Below are 21,412 nucleotides of genomic sequence, written 5' to 3' on the forward strand. Positions count from 1 at the left end.
CACCTATGCCTATCCGAATCCGGATATTTTACAGGGATCCCGCAATATGACCTTCATAACTTATGATGTCTATAATAATGGCTATTATTTAGGAGGATCTCTCAATATGACAGCGGATAGGGAAATCCAGTGTTCGTCAGGAGGAGGAGGATGTACCCTGAAGAGATATCTGTCGAAGCTGCATGAAAAGACACGCCATGAAAATCGTTGGCTGTTGAAGGATATTACCATGAGGGTGACAACGGTGGTAAGTAGGAAGGGGATACAGAGGGGAGAAAGGGAAGGTAGAAAGGGAAGGGAGAGGGTAAAAAGGAATGGGAAGGGGGTAGGGGAGGTTATTTTGAAATTTAAATTATGAATTATTTTTCCTCAAGACCACTCAAATGCCTCATACTGATCCCGCCGACAAAATATTGGATTTTCTGGCTTCAGAAAAGAAGAAAAATATCGATGCCATTGCCAGGTTCGGATTTGGTTATATTATGCTATTGAAGGATAACATTGGATGCCGGTGACTATGGAACATTATTGGAAAATTCGAAAATTTTTTGAAAATATTTTTCCAGCTATTTCCACAATTTCACCAATACCTGGAGTCTGACGGAAGCAACTGGTGGGGTCGTTGGGGCCCTGGGCATTGATCAGTCGGCTGAGCTGTCCTCTTCACCATTTCTCATATCCAAACTTCGGTTGAGCTATGTAAAGCCCACAATGCCTTTGGGCAACTTTCGCCAGGTTTGCATTTTCCGAACCCCACGCAATGCCGGGATACGCGGTGAGGTTTACCTCGAACCATTTTCGGCCAAAGTTTGGTTTATATTCGGTGGCATAATTCTACTGATTGGATGTGTGCTGTGGATCACCTTTGTCGTTGAATATCGTCAGCTAAAATTCTATTTGACTTTTTTACCTTCGTTGCTGAGCAGCTGTCTGCTGGCATTCGGGTCGGCCTGTTGTCAGGGTAGCTTTTTGGTACCCAAATCGACGGGAGGACGAATGACATTTTTTTCGTTGTCGTTGCTGACATTTATTATTTATAATTATTACACTTCGATTGTTGTGGCTATATTATTGGGTTCTCCCGTGAAGTCGAACATTAAGACCCTGGCTCAATTGGCGGAAAGTAATTTAGATGTGGCCATGGAACCAATACCCTATACGAAGTCGTATTTGAATGTGAGTATAAGAAATTTATTATTTTATTTGTAAAACCTCCACCATAAGGTGGAGGTATCCTTCTTATATTCACCGGAGACCCCACGAAGTATATATTTTCCTGATCGGAATAAAATTCTATGCAGATTTACCCAGAACCGCCTGTTGAAATTCCGATAGAGCTCACATTTGGGTTCTCATTTGGTAGAGATTCATCCTACAAAAATTATCAATATTGGTCCACTTTTAGGGGTAGTCTCCATGTAACCGAACCTCCCAATTTTCGATATTTTGGGGAGCTTGGGTACGGTTTTCAACCTAATTGGCTGTAATTTGGTATTATGGGTTCTCATTGGGTAGAGATTCATCCTACAAAAAATTATCAATATTGGTCCACTTTTAGGGGTAGTCTCCATGTAACCGAACCTCCCAATTTTCGATATTTTGGGGAGCTTGGGTACGGTTTTCAACCTAATTGGCTGTAATTTGGTATTATGGGTTCTCATTTGGTAGAGATTCATCCTACAAAAAATTATCAATATTGGTCCACTTTTTAGGGTAGTCTCCATATGACCGAACCACAAAAAGTTCGGTGTTTTGGGGAGCGTGAGCACTTTTTTCAACCGAATTGATTGTAATTTGACTCTTTGGGTTCTCATTGGGTGGCAAATCTTCCTACGAAAAATTATAAATATTGGTCCACTTTTTAGGGTAGTGCCCATATAAGCGAACCTCCCAAATATTGGTATTCTAGGGAGCTTTGGCACATTTTTCAACCGAATTGGCTGTAATTTAGTATTTTGGGTTCTCATGGGGTGTCCAACCTTTCTACCAAATATTGTCAATATTGGTCCACGTTTTGGTATACCGCCCATACGACGACACCCCAAATATTCGGTATTTGGAGGAGCTTGAGCATGTTTTTCAACAGAGTTAGTTGGAATTTGGTATTAAGAGTTCTCATAGGGTGGAAAATATTTTTACCAAAAATCGTAAATATTGGTGCACCTTTTGGTATAGTTCCCATATGATGGACTTGGGGAGCTTGGGCATGTTTACCCATCTAATTGGCTGTAATTTGGTACTTAGGGTTCTCATTGGGTGGCAAATCTTCCTACCAAAAATTATCAACATCGGTCCACGTTTTAGGGTAGTCTCCATATAACCGAAGCTCCCAAATTTCGGTATTCTGGGGAGCTTGGATAAGTTCTACAACCTAATTGGCTGAAATTTGGTATTGTGGGTTTTTATTGGATAGAAAATCTCCTAACCAAAAATTATCAATATCGGTCCAAGTTTTGATATAGCTCCCATATAAAGATACCCCTAATTTTCGGTATTTTGCGGATTTTAGCCACGCTTATCGAGCGATTAGCCTGTAATTTGGTATTATGGGTTCGCATAAGTTGTCGAATGTTTCTACCAAAAATTATTAATATCGGTCCATTGTTTGGTATTGCACCCATATAATCGGACCACAAATTTTCGGTATATTGCGGATTTCAGACACGTTTATCAACCGAATTGGCTGTAATTTAATATATTGGGTGCTCATTAGGTGCTTAACCTTTCTACCAAAATTGATCAATATCGGTCCATGCTTTCATATAGCGCCCATATAAAGATACTCCTAATTTTCGATATTTTGCGGATTTTAGCCACGTTTATCGAGCGATTAGCCTGTAATTTGGTATTTTGGGTTCGCATAAGGTGCCAAAACGTTCTTCCAAAAATTATCAATGTCGGTGCACGTTTTTATATATCCCCCATATAATCGGACCTCTAATTTTCGATATTTTGAGGATTTCAGGCACGCTTTTGAACCGAATTGGCTGTAACTTTGTATTTTGGGTTCGCATGAGGTGATTAACCTTCTTTCTAAAAATTATCAAAATCGGTCCACTGTTTGATATAGCCCCCATATATAATCGGACCCTTAATTTTCGATATTTTATCGAGCGATTAGTTTGTAATTTGATATTTTGGGTTCTCATTGGTTGTCAAACCTTCCTTCCAAAAATTATCAATATCGACCCACGTTTTAATATAGCCCCCATATAATCGGACCTCTAATGTTCGATATTTTGCGGATTTCACACAATTTTATCATTGCCGAATTGTCTAAAATTTTATATTTTGCGTTCACATAAGGTGCCAAATCTTCTCACCAAAATTTATCGATATCGGTCCAAGTTTCGATATAGCCCCCACATAATCGGACACCTAATTTTCGGAATTATGCAGATTTCTCAAATGTTTTCTAAGCGATTTGGCTGTAATTTAGTATTTTGAGTTCTCATGAGGCACCAAACCTTCCTACAAAAATTCATATATATCGGTCCATGTTTTGATATAGCCCCCATATAATCGGACCTCTAATTTTCGATATTTGGCGAATTTCTCACATGTTTTCCATCCCAATCGGCTATTATTTAGTATTTTGGGTTCTCTTGAGGTACCTAATCTCCTTGTAAAAATTCATAAATATTGGTAAAAGTTTCAGGGTAGCCTCCATATAACATAACCTCCGATTTTATGTATTTTGCGGATTTCCCACATGTTTTACAACCGAATTAGCTGTAATTTTGTATTTTGAGTTCACATTAGGTGCCAACCGTTCCTTCCAAAAATTATCAAAATCGGTACACTTTTTGATATAGCCTTCATATAAACATTCCCCAAATTTCGATATTTGGCGGATTTCAGACTCGTTTATCAACCGATTTGGCTATAATTCAATATATTGGGTTCTCACGAATTGGCTCTAATTTGGAATTTTGTTTTCGCATTAGATGTCGAATCTAACTGCCAAAAATGATCAATTTTGGTCCACGTTTTGATATAGCCCCCATATAATCCGACCTCTAATTTTCTATATTATGCCGATTTCCGGCCTGTTTTCCCCTTCCGAATTGACTCTAAATTGTTTTTTTAGGGTTCTCATGGGGTGCTAAATCATCTTACCAAAAATTACAAAATTCGGTTGATCTTAGGCTATAGCCTCCATATAAATGTCCCGCCCCATTTAGAGTTATTTTGAGGGTCCTAGACTCATTTTCCAAACAAAGTGACTTTATTTTGGCATTACGTAGCGTCATTCTGTGATCTTGGTGGGTAAAAATCTTCCTCATAGAAGATTTTCAATATAAGTCCATATTTCCGAATTTTCCCCATTTTCGGTCCTCGGCTAATATTTCCACCTAAGTGTCTGTAATTCGGTATTTCTTTTTTTTTTCCTGTCTGAAATTTACCTTGGCATTGCCTCCATTTCAAAAATTCCGATCTATGTTAGGTGGTTTGAATGTTCACATCATGCTGGAGGTTATAAAAATTTCGACTCTGCCGAACCTATAGCCTATTTTATTAATTTTCCTCTTTTTCAACCACCAGTTCTCAAAGTTGCCCGAAATCCGCACCCTGGTGCGTAATAAAATCCAGGCAAAAAAGGACTCCAAAAGTGTTTGGATACCCATAGCGGAGGGTGTGCGACGGGTGCGTGATGAACCTGGCTTCGTTTATGTCACCGAATCCTATTCCAGTTATTCGTTAATTGAAAATACCTATACCGCCAAGGAGATATGCGATCTCAATGAGATATTGTTTCGACCACAAGAAATTCTGCACGAACATGTCAATGTCAATTCGAGCTATGTGGAATTTATACGTTATAAGTGAGTAGAGGAAGGAGCAGAGAGAGAGAGAGAGAGGGAGAGAGGGGAAGAGATGAAAAGAGAGGGAGAGAGAGGGAGTATGGAGAAAAAATAACATTATGAAAAATTTCTTCTTTTCCAGACAAGTTCGCATCTTTGAATCTGGGGTACATCGCCGTCTGCAGGGCATTTGGGTCAAGACCCGTCTACCATGTTTCCTATCGAGTGGCTCCTTGGTCCAGGTTGGATTGGAATATACCGCTCCACTATTCATCATGTTGGCCTGTGTATATGTGTTGGTTTTTATCCTGCTACTCTTGGAGATCCTATGGCATAAATATGTGGAGAATTTTGAGGTCAAAGAAATTTTGGGAGGACTGATGAAGGACAACTAAAATTTTGGAAAAAAAATATTTCAATTTTTCGATTGCACCATAAAATATAGATCCATGTGTTAGTGATCACTTCGTTTCACACATTTCAATGTAGCTGCACAATTGATGTGAATAAAATTTTGAAAAAAAAATGTTGGGTTATGTTGAAGGCCTTGCCAAAAAAAGGAACCCCAATTTTCGGAATGCAGATTTTGGCCACATTTATTAACCAAAATGGCTGTAATTTGATATTTTAGGTTCGCACAATGTGTGGAATCTTCCCACCAAAAATTATCGATATCGGTACATGTTTTGTCTTAGGTCCCATATAATCGGACCCCTAATTTTCGATATTTTGCAGATTTTAGCCACATTTATAAACCAAATTGGCTGTAATTTGGTATTTTGGGTTCGCACAAGGTGTGGAATCTTTCCACAAAAATTTTTCAATATCGGTTTATATTTTGATATATCCCCCACATAATTGGACCCCTAATTTTCGATTATTTGCGGATTTTGGCCACATTTATTCACCAAATTGGTTGTAATTTGGTATTTGGGGTTCTCATGAGGCACCAAACCTTCCTTCCAAAAATGGTCAATATCGGTCCACGTTTCGATATAGCCCCCTCATAATCGGACTCCTAATTTTCGATATTTTACGGATTTTGCCCACGTTTTTTTAAGCAAATTGTCTGTAATTTGGTATTTGGGGTTCTCATGAGGCACTAAAACTTCCTACCAAGAATTATCAATAGTAGTCCACGTTTTGACATAGTCCCCACATAATCGAACCCCTAATTTTCTATATTTTGTAGATTTTTGACACGTTTTTCAAGCAAATTGTCTGTAGTTTGGTATTTTGGGTTCGCATAAGGCACCAAACCTTCTTACCAAAAATGATCAATATCGGTCCAGGTTTTGCTATAGCACCCATATATTCGAACCCCTAATTTTCGTTATTTTGCGGATTTCTCACACGTTTTCCCACCGAATTAGCTCTAATTTTGATATTTTGAGTTCTCGTGAGGTAAAAAACCTTCCTACCAAAAATGATCAATATCGGCCAAGGTTTTGGTATAGCCCCCACATAATCGGACACCTAATTATCGATATTTTGCAGATGTTGAAGCAGCTTGATGAGCCAGGATTAGATTATCTCATCAAAGCCCTCAACTTGTCGTTAATCACCCTAGCAGATCCCAATGCCTGGGTGGGTGGTCCCGCTACTGAAGCCGGGCAAGGATGCCAGCAAAGGTGAGTCATACAGACCGATCTCATTTTTGTCGCCAGTAGCCAAGACACTTGAGGCTTTACTACTCCCCAGCATGCGTGAATGCTACTCAGTTGCTGATCATCAGCATGTGTTCCGGAAGCAGCACAGCACAACAACAGTTTTGCACGCCATTCTGCCGCACACATAGCAGATGGACTCAACCAGAACAGACCGTGTAAGAGGACAGTCATGGTGGTGCTAGACCTATCAAAGGCCAGCCACGCCAAGCTGTTCGAGGACATCGAGAGAACAACCCTCCAGCCAAGTTTGAAACGTTGGATCGTAAACTATATGTGCGGACGCCAGTCGTACGTGGAATTCAGAGACAGGAAAACGAAGGCCCGTAGAGTTAAACAGGGAGTTCCTTAATGAGCGGTGATATCTCCAGAATTGTTTAACTTCTACCTCTCTGGAATTTCACATCCACCGGACGGCATAAAGATCAAAACATATGCGGATGATTGCACGATTATGGCGTCAGGACCTAAAATTGATGACATTTGCGAGAGGCTGAACCACTATGTCGTGGATATCGCTGACTTTTTCCGGTCGACGAATATGAAAATATCCGCCACTAAGTCAACGGCCACATTGTTTACCACATGAACAGCGGAGATGAGGCTATCTTTGGATGGGCAGGTCGAGGGGTTCACAATTCCGACCACTAATTACCCCAAGGTTCTAGGGGTCACATTCGATAGGCTATACAAGTCGTCCGCGCATGCCACAGCTATTTGCGATAAAGTCAGGAGCAGAAACAAGGTTCTCAAGTCGCTAGCCGGCAGCACTTGGGGAGCTGACAAGGAAACCTTATTAACGACTTATAAAGCTAACTATGCGGCGCCAGTGTGGTCCGCTAACGTCAGTGCAACGCAGTGGTCGCAGTCTTCAATCCTGCCAGAATGCCGCCCTGAGGACTGCAACAGGGTGTCTCCTCATGACTCCAATAGACCACTTACATGAGGAGATCGGTCTGTATGACACACCTTTGCTGGCATCCTTGCCCGGCTTCAGTAGCGGGACCACCCACCCAGGCATTGGGATCTGCTAGGGTGATTAACGACAAGTTGAGGGCTTTGGTGAGATAATCCAATCCTGGCTCATCAAGCTGCTTCAACATCACCATTGAGATTACATCTGGACCAAGCGCTTTGGATGATTTCGCGTTCCTGATGACATTTGCAACATCCTCCAACGTAAATTGTGGTGGTTCGTTCCTCCTCCACCTGAAGAGAGCGTATACGGCGCAATACTCTTCTCTTCGCCCGGTCACTCTCGGGTTGCTCTATAAATGGCCGGTTAAAAAAACACGCGCATCTCTTCGGATCTGTCACCTCAACGCCGTTAAATGAGACAGAAGTCCGATCCTCCTTCTTTTCAGGGTTCGAGAGCGACTTAACCGTTGCCCACAATTTACTCACTCCGGTACTGATGTTCGCCGACTAACCTGTTCACTTCCAACGTCAGTTCTCTGACTCTGGGGTTAGTAGGGTTAGAACGACGAAGCTCATCACGCTCATTCGCTAGTCCCGCTGCCTCTTCTGGGAAGTTTGGTCTTAGTTCGAGTATACGACCCGCAGGTATATAGCGAGCGGTTGCAGCAGTGATGATGTCCCGGAAATTCCTTTCTGCTACCCGAGCATCAGAAGGGATGGACAGTTCTCTGAAGCGACGATTGGTGGAATTTCTGAACTCTTGCCAAGTGGCTTTCCCATGATTAAGGAAAGTACGGCGTTCAGAAGTTATGAAATCGGGTGGTCTGTTGATGGATTTGATAATAGGGAGGTGGTCAGACCCGGCGACACGATGGATATGTTTTTTGGTAGGAAGGTTTGCTACCTCATGAGAACCCTAAACACCAAATTGCAAACAATTTGCTTGAAAACGTGGGCAAAATCCGTAAAATATCGAAAATTAGGAGTCCGATTATGTGGGGGCTATATCGAAACTTGCACCGATATTGATCATTTTTGGTAAGAAGGTTTGGTGCCTCATGAGAACCCCAAATACCAAATTACAACCAATTTGGTGAATAAATGTGGCCAAAATCCGCAAATAATCGAAAATTAAGGGTCCGATTATGTAGAATCTATATCAAAACGTGGACCGATATGGATCATTTTTGGTAGGAAGGTTTGCTACCTCATGAGAACCCTAAACACCAAATTACAGACAATTTGCTTGAAAAAGCGTGGGCAAAATCCGTAAAATATCGAAAATTAGGAGTCCAATTATGTGGGGGCTATATCGAAACGTGGATATTGACCATTTTTGGTAGAAAGGTTTGGTGCCTCATGAGAACCCCACATACCAAATTACAACCAATTTGGTGAATAAATTTGGCCAAAATCCGCAAATAATCGAAAATTAGGGGTCCGATTATGTGGGGGATATATCAAAACAAAAACCAATACCGATAATTTTTGGTGGAAAGATTCCACACCGCCCTGAGGACTGCAACAGGGTGTCTCCTCATGACTCCAATAGACCACTTACATGAGGAGACGAAGAGCCTTCCTGTGCGTCAACACAACAAGATGTTGTCGATGCAATACATGCTTGGGTGTTATTCGAGCAGCCATCCAAACAGCTACCAAATGGATAGGCACCCACCACCCAGGCATGTCAGGATGGATCTCCATGATCTGGAGAGAGAGGTCCAGAGGTACAAAAGAAAGCCTCTAGATCAACAGGCCTATCAAGCAGGATTGAATAGTATCCACACGGACGCAGTTGAGGAAGCAGTTCAAGAATATCGCGTGAATACCGCGTGAATACCATCCTCGGAGACCATCCGCCTTTGATAGCTGCAGAAGAGCAGCAGCTACCTCGACAAACTAGAGTGGTATTGGCGCAACTGAGATCTGGATGGCGTAGCCGCCTCAATTCGTATTGGTCGCGAATTGATGGAGAGATCGACAATGTCTGCCCGGCATTTGGTAACGGACCACATGACACGCTACATCTGTTCAAGTGCCCAGCCAAACCCACTCACCTAACCCCATCTTCTCTTTGGACTCAACCAATACAGGATTGAATAGTATTCACAAGGACGCAGTTGAGGAAGCAGTTCAAGAATATCGCGTGAATATCATCCTCGGAGACCATCCGTATTTGATAGCTGCAGAAGAGCAGCAGCTACCTCGACAAACTAGAGTGGTCTTGGCGCAACTGAGATCTGGATGGTGTAGCCGCCTCAATTCGTATTGGTCGCGAATTGATGGAGAGGTCGACAATGTCTGCCCGGCATTTGGTAACTGCCCAGCCAAACCCACTCACCTAACCCCATCTTCTCTTTGGACTCAACCAATACAGGTCGCAGCCTTTCTGAATTTGGAGTTAGAGGCAGAACCAGATTAAAGAAATAGAAAACTATACAGCAGTACTAGCTGCTACAACAACAACAACCAAAAATGATCAATATCGGTCTATGTTTTGTCATAGGCTCCATATAATCGTAACCCCTAATTTTAAGCTCCATGGGCGATCAATGACCTTTAAAGCTTCGGTTGCTAGTTTTGGAAAGTAGCCAAAACTGAAGGGGACCGTACTTTCCTGTGGCATATTTTTCTTATGGCGCCTGAAGTGGTATAGTTTTCCTAGGACACTTCGATACCTCTTGGCAGATGTTTGAATTAATATTTTTTTATTAAAACAACAACAACAACCAATTACAGTTATCACGTTTTGTGTCAACAATTTAAATATATAACGAACGAAGTATATATGCCTATATACATATATATATGATATAAATCATTCGATTATTAATTGAAATCGAGCATGCCATTTTTCTGCAACAGCATCTTCGGAATCAATTAAAAGAAATTGATTAAAAAAAAAAAAAAATAAAACAATTTGTTGTTGTTGATGGTGATGCTGATGACGGTTCATTGGTCCAGATAGGCAACACACCCCTTTTATTGAGGTACTCTATGTGTGTGCGGAGCGACACAGACGTCATACACAAATGGATGGATATATGGCGTGACAACAAAAAATCCGCAGTAGGCAAGAAGTTGAACATAATTTCTGATAACTGTATAGGAAAATTCCGCAAAATTTTCTGCGGAATTTCCACACAATTTTATTGTTCCTTTGGTGTGTAACTTTAAATGCAAATACGTCAAAAATAAAAGGAATGAGAACTTCGAGGACCTTTGGGATTTTTTTATACCCTCCACCATAGTATGGAGGGTATATTAATTTTGTCATTCCGTTTGCAACTCCTCGAAATATTCATTTCCGACCCTATAAAGTATATATATTCATGATCAGGGTAAAATTCTAAGACGATCTAGCCATGTCCGTCCGTCTGTTGTAATCACGCTATCTTCTGAAGGAATTGAGATAGGGTGCTGAAATTTTGCATAGGGTTGTCTTTTGTCTGCAGGCAGGTCAAGTTCGAAGATGGGATATATCGGTCCACGTTTAGGCATAGCTCCCATATAAGGGTACCCGGCAAATTTCGGTATTTTAGGGTTCTTGAGCGCCTTTTTCAGCCGAATTCGCTGAAATTTGGTACATTGGGTTCTTATTGGATACTAAATGTCTCCACAAAAAGATTATAAGTATAGGTTATAAGTATAGTATATGGTAGCCCCCATATAACGGAACCTCCTAATTTTCAGTATTTTGGGGGTTTTGGTCGTATTTTTCCGCCGAATTGGCTGTAATTTAGTGTTTTGAGTTCTTAATAGGTACCAAACCTCTCTAAAAAAATTATGTATTTAGGTCAATTTTTTCGGGTAGCCCCCATATAAGGGTACCCCCCACTTTTCGGTATTTTGGGGTTCTTGAGCACGTTTTTCGCTGAACTTTGCTACATTGGGTTCTTATTGGGTCCTTAATGTCTCCACAAAAAATTATAAATATAGGTCCACTTTTTCTGGTAGCCCCTATATAATGGTACCTCCCAATTTTTAGAATTTTGGGGGTTTTGATCGTATTTTTCCGCCGAATTAGCTGTAATTTAGTATTTTGAGTTCTTAATAGGTACCAAATCTCTCTACCAAAAATTATTAATATTCGCCCCCTTTTTGGGGTAGTCCCCATATAACCCCCTTTTTTATATTAATATAGTTATCTGATATGTTCCGCGTTTTGAGTTTGGTTCTAAGACTCTAGTGTAATCATTTCACCTGCAGAGGATAGCGAGGTAAAAAATTAGAACGTAAGGTTCGATAATGAACTATAGTCGCATTTAGACCTAGCCTCTGTGGAGGTTTCAGAAGGAGTGGACCGATATTCCCCATCTTCGAATTTGAATTATCAATTAAAAATTTCTGAAATTTGTATTATGGTTCACATAATCCGATTTTAGTCATGTCGGTATAGGTCCACTTTTTGGTATGTTTCCTTTATTTTCATTTCTAGTACCTGTCAGTATATCTATGGTGGAGGGTATACAAAGTTCGGCCCGGCCGAACTTAACGCTTTTTCACTTGTTAAATATATTTTTGGAGGCCTTCACATAGGCGTGGATTTATTTTTTCTAGGGGACCTATACAAGGTGTGGATTTTTTTTTAAAAATATTTTTCTAGGGGACCTATACAAGGCGTGGATTTTTTTTTTAAATATTTTTCTAGGGGACCTATACAAGGCGTGGATTTTTTTCAAAATATTTTTCTAGGGGACCTATACAAGGCGTGGGGTTTTTTTCAAAATATTTTTCTAGGGGACCTATACAAGGCGTGGGGTTTTTTTAAAAATATTTTTCTAGGGGACCTATACAAGGCGTGGGGTTTTTTTAAAAATATTTTTCTAGGGGACCTATACAAGGCTTGGATTTTTTTTTTTTTTTGAAATATTTTTCTAGGGGACCTATGCAAGGCTTGGATTTTTTTTAAAAATATTTTTCTAGGGGACCTATGCAAGGCCTGGATTTTTTTCAAAATATTTATCTAGGGGATCTATACAAGGCATGGATTTTTTTCAAAATATTTTTCTAGGGGACCTATACAAGGCGTGGATTTTTTTTTTAAATATTTTTGTAGGGGACCTATACAAGGCGTGGATTTTTTTAAAAATATTTTTCTAGGGAACCTATACAAGGCGTGGATTTTTTTAAAACTATTTTTCTATGGGACCTATACAAGGCGTGGATTTTTTTTTAAAAATATTTTTCTAGGGGACCTATACAAGGCGTGGATTTTTTTTAAAAATATTTTTCTAGGGGACCTATACAAGACGTGGATTTTTTTAAAAATATTTTTCTAGGGGACCTATACAAAGATTTTTTTTAAAAATATTTTTCTAGGGGACCTATACAAGGCGTAGATTTTTTTAAAAATATTTTTCTAGGGGATCTATACAAGGCGTGGATTTTTTTTAAAAATATTTTTCAAGGGGACCGATACAAGGCGTGGATTTTTTTTTTGAAATATTTTTCTAGGGGACCTATATCAGGGGTGGATTTTTTTTAAAAATATTTTTCTAGGGGACCTATACAAGGCGTGGATTTTTTTCAAAATATTTTTCTAGGGGACCTATACAAGGCGTGGATTTTTTTAAAAATATTTTTTAAAATATTTATTTAAAAATATTTTTTCTAGGGGACCTATATCAGGGGTGGATTTTTTTTAAAAATATTTTTCTAGGGGACCTATATCAGGCGTGGATTTTTTTTAAATATTTTTCTAGGGGACCTATACCAGGGGTGGATTTTTTTAAAAATATTTTTCTAGGGGACCTATACAAGGCGTGGATTTTTTTTAAATATTTTTTCCATCAGAAATAAATAACTTTAAATGCAAATACGTCAAAATTTCCGCACACACACACACACCTCAGCATAAATTTATAACTTTAAATGCAAATACGTCAAAATCTCCGCAGTACTTCGCACTCACCTCCAGATACCTTTCACCCCGAAAACACCTGCAATGAAATCAAAAACAAAAAACAGATTATTTACAAATTGAACAACACTGCAAATCTGATGCTTTGCGGTTCGGATAACAAATCGCATTTAAATCCATGCGATTTCCACTTTTAATTGCTAAAAATATCACCTTGGGTTGTTAAATGGTCAGGACGAAGGGGCACCTTTTTTTGGCTGCTACATGGTCTTGGTCATTTGATTTCCATTTTCATTCGTTTTATTGTGGTCTGCTGTTTAGCATATATTTTTTTCGTGGCGAAGCGTAACACGTTTTGTTCACGCTAATACCTTTTGGTCTGGTTACCTCTTGTCCGGAGGAGATTACAGCAATTTTTTGGGGGAAATGTGTTCGCAAAATGTCTTCTTTTTGTTTGAAATTTACATTTCGCAATTTTCACCTACTGCGGAAGGATGTTATACTTTTTTGGATACCAAAAAATGATTCCAAAGGGTCACCATTGCCAAAAAGGGAAATGCAAATGTATTTTTGTATCCGTTCGGGATGAGTGGGAGAGGTAGTGAAAATGTGTGTCACCATTAAATGGAGATATTTTGCAGCATAAAATTCTGCATTTCGAAATTATGAATAAATATTTTTTTTTCGTTGTGAGTAGAGGAATTTCCTTCAACCGAAAAAAAAAACTTCTTTATCGGGCCGGGCCACAAATCATTGCTTATCTCCGGCACAAGCAATTTCGAAACAAATTATCAGATCATTCGCCGCCTAATCTACTTCAATAAGAATTAAGATTTATGCCACTCGGCTAAAGTGTTGTGAGAAATCGTATCATAAAAAACTAAATTACTAAGAAATAATTCTTGAAATTTTGTAGCCCATAGCGATCTCAAAATGAGTACATCGGAACCGGCGCAATTTATATTAATAAAAGAGTAAAGTGATTGACTGACTGACTGTTTTAACGATTCATCAACGCCCATATGAAACGGCAGAAACTAGAATCTTGAAATTTCGGGTGAGGGTCACTCTTGGTCCAAATGTGATAGATAAGGCTAGGTTTTTGGAAATTCGTACTAGAACGGTACGAAAAGTACTAGAAAGTACTAAAGGGTGATTTTTTAAGGTTAGGATTTTCATGCATTAGTATTTGACAGATCACGTGGGATTTCAGACATCGTGTCAAAGAGAAAGAAGCTCAGTATGCTTTGACATTTCATCATGAATAGACTTACTAACGAGCAACGCTTGCAAATCATTGAATTTTATAACCAACATCAGTGTTCGGTTCGAAATGTGTTTCGCGCTTTACGTCCGATTTATGGTCTACATAATCGACCAAGTGAGCAAACAATTAATGCGATTGTGACCAAGTTTCGCACTCAGTTTACTTTATTTGACATTAAACCAACCACACGAATGCGTACAGTGCGTACAGAAGAGAATATTGCGTCTGTTTCTCAGAGTGTTGCTGAAGACCGTGAAATGTCGATTCGTCGTCGATTTGTGTTATTCGACCACATGGAACATTTTACGCAAAGATCTTGGTGTAAACCCGTATAACCCGATCTGCCACAACGTCGAATTTTCAGTGAATGGGCCCTAGAAAAGTTGGCAGAAAATCCGCTTTTTTATCGACAAATTTTGTTCAGCGATGAGGCTCATTTCTGGTTGAATGGCTACGTAAATAAGCAAAATTGCCGCATTTGGAGTGAAGAGCAACCAGAAGCCGTTCAAGAACTGCCCATGCATCCCGAAAAATGCACTGTTTGGTGTGGTTTGTACGCTGGTGGAATCATTGGACCGTATTTTTTACAAAGATGCTGTTGGACGCAACGTTACGGTGAATGGCGATGGCTATCGTTCGATGCCAAAAATGGAAGAACTGAACTTGGTTGACATGTGGTTTCAACAAGATGGCGCTACATGCCACACAGCTCGCGATTCTATGGCCATTTTGAGGGAAAACTTCGGTGAACAATTCATCTCAAGAAATGGACCGGTAAGTTGGCCACCAAGATCATGCGATTTGACGCCTTTCGACTATTTTTTGTGGGGCTACGACAAGTCTAAAGTCTACAGAAATAAGCCAGCAACTATTCCAGCTTTGGAAGACAACATTTCCGAAGAAATTCGGGCTATTCCGGCCGAAATGCTCGAAAAAGTTGCCCAAAATTGAACTTTCCGAATGGACCACCTAAGACGCAGCCGCGGTCAACATTTAAATGAAATTATCTTCAAAAAGTAAATGTCATGGATAGCGTTAGAAACTTGAAATTTGGAGTGTGAATTAAGGTTGAGAAGTAGGGTCCATTTAAGGAGATGGTTTTTGAAAGCGTGTACTCATGTGTACGAAAAGTACTATATGGCACTATATTTGGTACAAATTTAATTTGGAGATACACATCGAGCTGGAATCCTGGAATTTTAAATTAAAATTGCCGTCGGAGTGTAGTATTGGGATATGAACGTAGTTTTGGTAATTTGTTACTTATGTGTACGAAAAGTACTAAATCGTACTATAATCGGTACAGTTTGGATTTGGGTGAGCCGATAGAGTGGGAAAAATTTAATTTGAAGTCAGGATCACTGTAGGGGTGTAAGATTGGGGTCAGGATTCAGTTTAAGAAAATAATACTTATGGGTACTAAATGGTACAAAATTTGGTACAATTTGAATTTTTATGTGAACCAATAGAGCTAGAAGCATGAAATTTGGAGTCACGATCACTGTTGGGGTAATCGGTACAGTTTGGATTTGGTAGATCCTATAGAGCGGAAACAATGAAATTTGGAGTCAGGATCTCTGTAGGGGTGTGGGATTGGAGTCAAGACTCAGTTTAAGAAAATAATACTTGTGGGTACTAAATTTGGTACAATTTGAAGTTTAGGTGAATCAATAGATCTAGAATCAGGATCAATGTTTGGTGTAAGATTGAGATATGTAGGAAGTTTTAGAAATGTGTACTAAATTTGGTACAATATGAATTTTAGGTGAACCAATAGAGCTAGAAGCATGAAATTTGGAGTCACGATCACTGTTGGGGTAATCGGTAAAGTTTGGATTTGGGTGAGCCGATAGAGCGGGAAAAATTAAATTTGAAGTCAGTATCATTGTAGGGGTATAAGATTGGGGTCAGGATTCAGTTTAAGAAAATAATACTTATGGGTACTAAATGGTACAAAATTTGGTACAATTTGAATTGTAAGTGAACCGATAGAGTTGCAATCCTGAAATTTGGATTTGGGATCACTATTGAGGTGTAAGATTGAGATAGGTAGGAAGGTTTAGAAATTTGTACTAATGTGTACTAAATTTGGTACAATTTGAATTATGAGTGAACCGATAGAATTGCAATCCTAAAATTTGGATTTGGGATCACTGTGGAGGTGTAGGGTTGGGGTATGAAGGAAGTTTTAGAAATTTGTACTAAGTGTACTAAATTTGGTACAATTTAAATTGTGGGTGAACCGAAAGAGTTGGAATCCTGAAATTTTTATTTAGGATCACTGTGGGAATGTAGGATTTTTGGAAAGGAAGATTTGGAAATTGGTACTACTATGTACTAAATTTAGTACGATTTGATTTTTTGGGTGAACCGAAAGAGTTGGAATCCTGATATTTCGATTTATGAACACTGTGGGAATGTAGGATTTTTGGAAAGGAAGATTTGGAAGAATTGGTACTACTATGTACTAAATTTAGTACAATTTGTATTGTGGGTGAACTGATAGAATTGGAATCCTAAAACTTGAATTTAGTATCAGTGTGGGGGTGTAGGATTGGGGTGTGTAGGAAGTTTTGGAAATAAGTACAACTGTGTACTAAATTTGGTACAATTTGAATAGTGGGTGAACCGATACAGTTGGAATCTTGAAATTTTGATTAAGGATCACTGTGGAGGAGTAGAATTCGGGTAAATTTGATACAATTTTAATTGTGGGTGAACCAATAGAGTTAGAATCCTAAAACTTGAATTTGGTATCAGTGTGGGGGGTGTAGGATTTGGGTATATAGGAAATTTTGGAATTGGCACTGCTGTGTACAAAATTTGGTATAATTTGAATTGTGGGTGGACCAATAGAATTGGAATCCTGAAACTTATATTTTGGATCACTGTGGTCGTGTAGGTTTGGGGTGAGTAAGATGTTTTGGAAATTCAAACTACAGTGTACTAAATTTGGTGCAATTCGAATTGTGGGTGAACCTATGGTGTTCGAATCCTGAAATTTGGATTTAGAATCACTGTCGGGATGTTGGTTTGATTTAAGTAGGAAGTTTTGCAAAATCTACTACTAAATTCAATACAATTTTAATTGTGGGTGAATATAATAGAGTTGGAATCCTGAAATTTGAATTTGGAATCATTGTGGGTGTATAGGATCGGGGTATGCAGGAAGTTTAGTTAGAAGGTTGAGGAGGATAATTATGGAAATAATGTGGACAAAATTGAAAATTTGAATTTGGGTGAACCTTTATAGCTCGAATCATAAAATTTGGCACAGAATGGTACTCAAATTTAATTTATGGTCGATATTAATGTGTCGATTGTTTTTTTCGATTGTTAAGGAGGGTACTTATGGAAATAATGTGGGCAAAATTGAAAATTTGGTAAAATTTGGATTTGGGTGAACCTTTATAGCTCGAATCAACGAAATTTCGCACTAAATGGTACTCAAATTTAATTTATGGTCGATATTAATGTGTCGACATATGCAATATGTACTACATTTTGAAATATTTCCTATATTCGCTAACGAAGTTGCGGGCATATGCTAGTAAAATATATTTTTATCCAAGTCGTGGATTTATTAAAAATATTTTTTTTCGAAGGCTAATCAAAGCTTGGTTTTGTTTAACTTTAAATGCAAATACGCCAAAATTCAGATCTTCTCATATCAATATTCCAAATCCCCTTTTGATATCAATTCATGCTGCTGTCCGATTTTCTGCAAAATCTGAAAAAAAACTGCAAATTATTATCTCCACTTGAACTAATATTTAAAAACATAATCAGTTATTTAATTTTGAAATATATAAACACTTGATAAATGATTTATTTATCTCTTTTTTTACCCACACCACTGGGGGCCTGAGTTCCATTTCTCCAACGTTATCAAAACCTCTCTCCACTTATAACCATTGTCACAATCTCAACAGCATTTGCCATTGACATTTATTTAAAAAAAATAGCAACAACAACAAAAGCAAATTTCTTTCAAAATCAAACCAGTTTTTGCTACGCAATTTACTTTGAATTTTTGTGTTGCGATTTTGGGAATTTGAAACAAAAACAAGTGAAAAAAACGTTAAGTTCAGCCGGGCCGAACTTTGGATACCCTCCACCATAGGTATACTAACAGATACTGGCAATGAAAATATATGGAACACACCAAAAAGTGGGCATATACCGATAATTCCGATACAGATAAGACAAATTTCTGGAAATTTTTAATGGGGATTTTTCTAAAAATCTGTAAGCTCCAAAATGTGGACTGATAACGCATGGTAGAGTATAAAATCCTCATACTACTGTAATTTAGATTACAAAGTTATATGAGGCTATGCCTAAAGGGGGACCAATATTGATTACATAGTGTAGGAAGTAGCGAATAGTTGGGAATATCACTATATGAGGGATATACCTAGTTAATGACTCCTAGGGGAGTTGTCAATCTCCTACTAGGCGCGTCTTCACGGGTGGCGGATGGGTAGGGGTCTCCATGATGTGCAGAGAAAAACTGACCTAGGCCTCCTAGATCAACTATTCTCTGCACTTCATGGGTGCCTTGGGGATCTTCGGATCCCCCGTGGACCAAAATGGATCGGGGTTGTGCCCTTAAATAAATTAACTACGATGGAAAAAGAATAGAGTTACGCTGCAGGGAGTTAATAACCCAGTACCGGCGGCAATTGTTGGTGAGGTCACAAGCCACGTGTCGTCGAGATCAAGCGATTGTGATCCGGCTGTTCTAGGTGTGGGTGCCTTGGCACATACAGCCGTACCTGCTACAAGTGCATCAATTCCAAACCAAAACGTTGACGAACCGGATATTCCTTTGGCAAAAGAAAATGTCAAGACAGATGAAAATCAGTCTTTGGCTGACAGGACTGTATTTCTGGGAGGGGACGACCTACATGGGACTCTACGCGCTATCCGCGATAGTCTAGAGGAACAAAGCAAGGAACTCTTCGACCAGTTAGACAGACTGGTACCGGAAGAGCCATGCGGAGAAACGCTTCCGGAGGAACTGCTATTAAATCTTACCCTAACTGATGATGAGCTGGACACCACGGTGATCCCAGCCAAGTCTACACAGGGGGATTGCCATAGCACACATGTGACTGCATATCCCCAAACCTAACCTAATGACCGGTATATGTCAATTTTGATCCCAATATTTTAATTTTTTCTCTCAATTCATTCCATCAAGAGGTATCACTACATTGAGGTGATGCCTAAATGTCTGCCGATATATTTCATTATTGTCAGGGATGAGTTTTTTTATCACGATATCTTTAGAAGGCGGAATGATTGCAACATATGGCTAAATCGTCTTTGTAGGATAAAAATTGACTTTTCCCAGTAACAACTACCTCCCATATTACGGCAGAATAGAATAGGGGCAAAACCCCAGCACACGGAACAAATCAGATAACTATTTTAATATAGAAAAGGAGGTTATGTAGGGACTACCCCTAAAAAAGGGTGAATATTAATAATTTTTGGTGGGGAGATTTGTTACCATATACGACTACAAAATACCAAATTACAGCGAATTCGGTTGGAAAACTCGCTCAAGAACCTCAAAATATCGAAAATTGGGGGTACCCTTGTATGGGGATTACCAGAAAAAAATTGACCTATATTTATAATTTTTTTGTGGAGAAATTTGCTTCTCAATAAAAACTCAAATTAGTAAATTACAGCCAATTCGGTGTAAAAATGCGGTCAAAACTCCCCAAAAACTGAAAATTGGGAGGTAACCTTAAATGGGAGCTTCCAGAAAAAGTGGACCTATATTTATAGTTTTTAGTGGGGAAATTTGGTACCCAAATTTTCGGTTGAAAAACGCGCTCAAGATCCCCAAATAATACCAAAAATAATATAATTATATGGGAACTATGCCTAAACGTGTACGGATATAGCCCATCGTCGAACTTGACCTGCCTGCAGACAAAAGAAAAATCTATACAAAATTTAGCGTTCTATCTCAATTCGTTTAGACGCTCGAGTGATTACAACAGACAGACGGACATGCTTAGATCGTCATAGAATTTTACGCTGATTAAGAATATATGTACATTATAGGGTCGGAAATGATTATTTCGATGCGTTACAAACGGAAAACCCAAACTAATATACCCTCCATACTATGGTGGATGGTATAAAAATCGCAAAATGGAATGAAAGAAAGGTAGGTAATTCGCACACTACTCTCTTCTCACACTCTTCCATATGATTATAATTCGAAACAAAGGTTGTTACATTGTATGCAGTTGTTGCTTTGGTTATTTTTTGGTAATGTTCGGTTAAGTGGTTGCAAAACTGCAGGTAGATGAGTCGTAAATGGCGTATTTAAACGACAGGTAATAAAATGTATGGAAAGATAATTTTTTTTGCCATTTGTCTAAGCCTTTATTGTGTTTCAGGGCGCTCTACTGAGAAAGTGGAAAGGGGATTTTTTTAAAAGGTGGGAATTTTTTCTAGAGGCCAATAGTTAGTGGGTACTTTTTATACCCTACACAACTATGTTGTCAGGGTATTATAGCTTTGTGCAGCCCCAAGAGTTTGTAACGCCGCTGAATATTTGTCCTAGACCCACCTTTAAGTATACCGATCGTCATATCTCGACTAGATGAGTCGATCTAGACATGTGTGTCCGTCCGTCCGTCTGTCCATTATAATTTGTAAACACGATACAGGCCATAGTTATGGACCAATCTTCACGAAATTTTGCATGTAGGATGGGTTCGGCCCAATGAAGACCCCTATCGGTTAACATTTAGGGGATGAAATTGACCAAATACTTAATTTTTGTCGGTAGCTCCAGAGGCCGCAATTATGACCCAAACATCTTGAATTTTTACATGGAGAAGGGCATCGGGCCAAAGAA

The 21,412-nt window shown here is 39.0% G+C and overlaps 1 protein-coding gene across 1 annotated transcript; it reads left to right on the top strand.

The window, feature by feature from the left end:
* Positions 1-46: 46 nt before the first annotated feature.
* Positions 47-19,660, top strand: LOC133328844 (ionotropic receptor 75a-like). Its single transcript, XM_061537351.1, has 7 exons — positions 47-247; positions 375-511; positions 567-1,176; positions 4,546-4,826; positions 4,948-5,161; positions 6,303-6,436; positions 19,168-19,660. Exons 1-7 carry the CDS (start codon positions 47-49, stop codon positions 19,658-19,660), a joined length of 2,070 nt encoding a protein of 689 aa, XP_061393335.1.
* Positions 19,661-21,412: the final 1,752 nt, after the last annotated feature.

The sequence above is a fragment of the Musca vetustissima genome, unplaced genomic scaffold (assembly GCF_032173495.1).
Source record: "Musca vetustissima isolate MV318-11 ecotype Yass unplaced genomic scaffold, APGP_CSIRO_Mvet_v1 utg280282, whole genome shotgun sequence".
NCBI lineage: Eukaryota > Metazoa > Arthropoda > Insecta > Diptera > Muscidae > Musca > Musca vetustissima.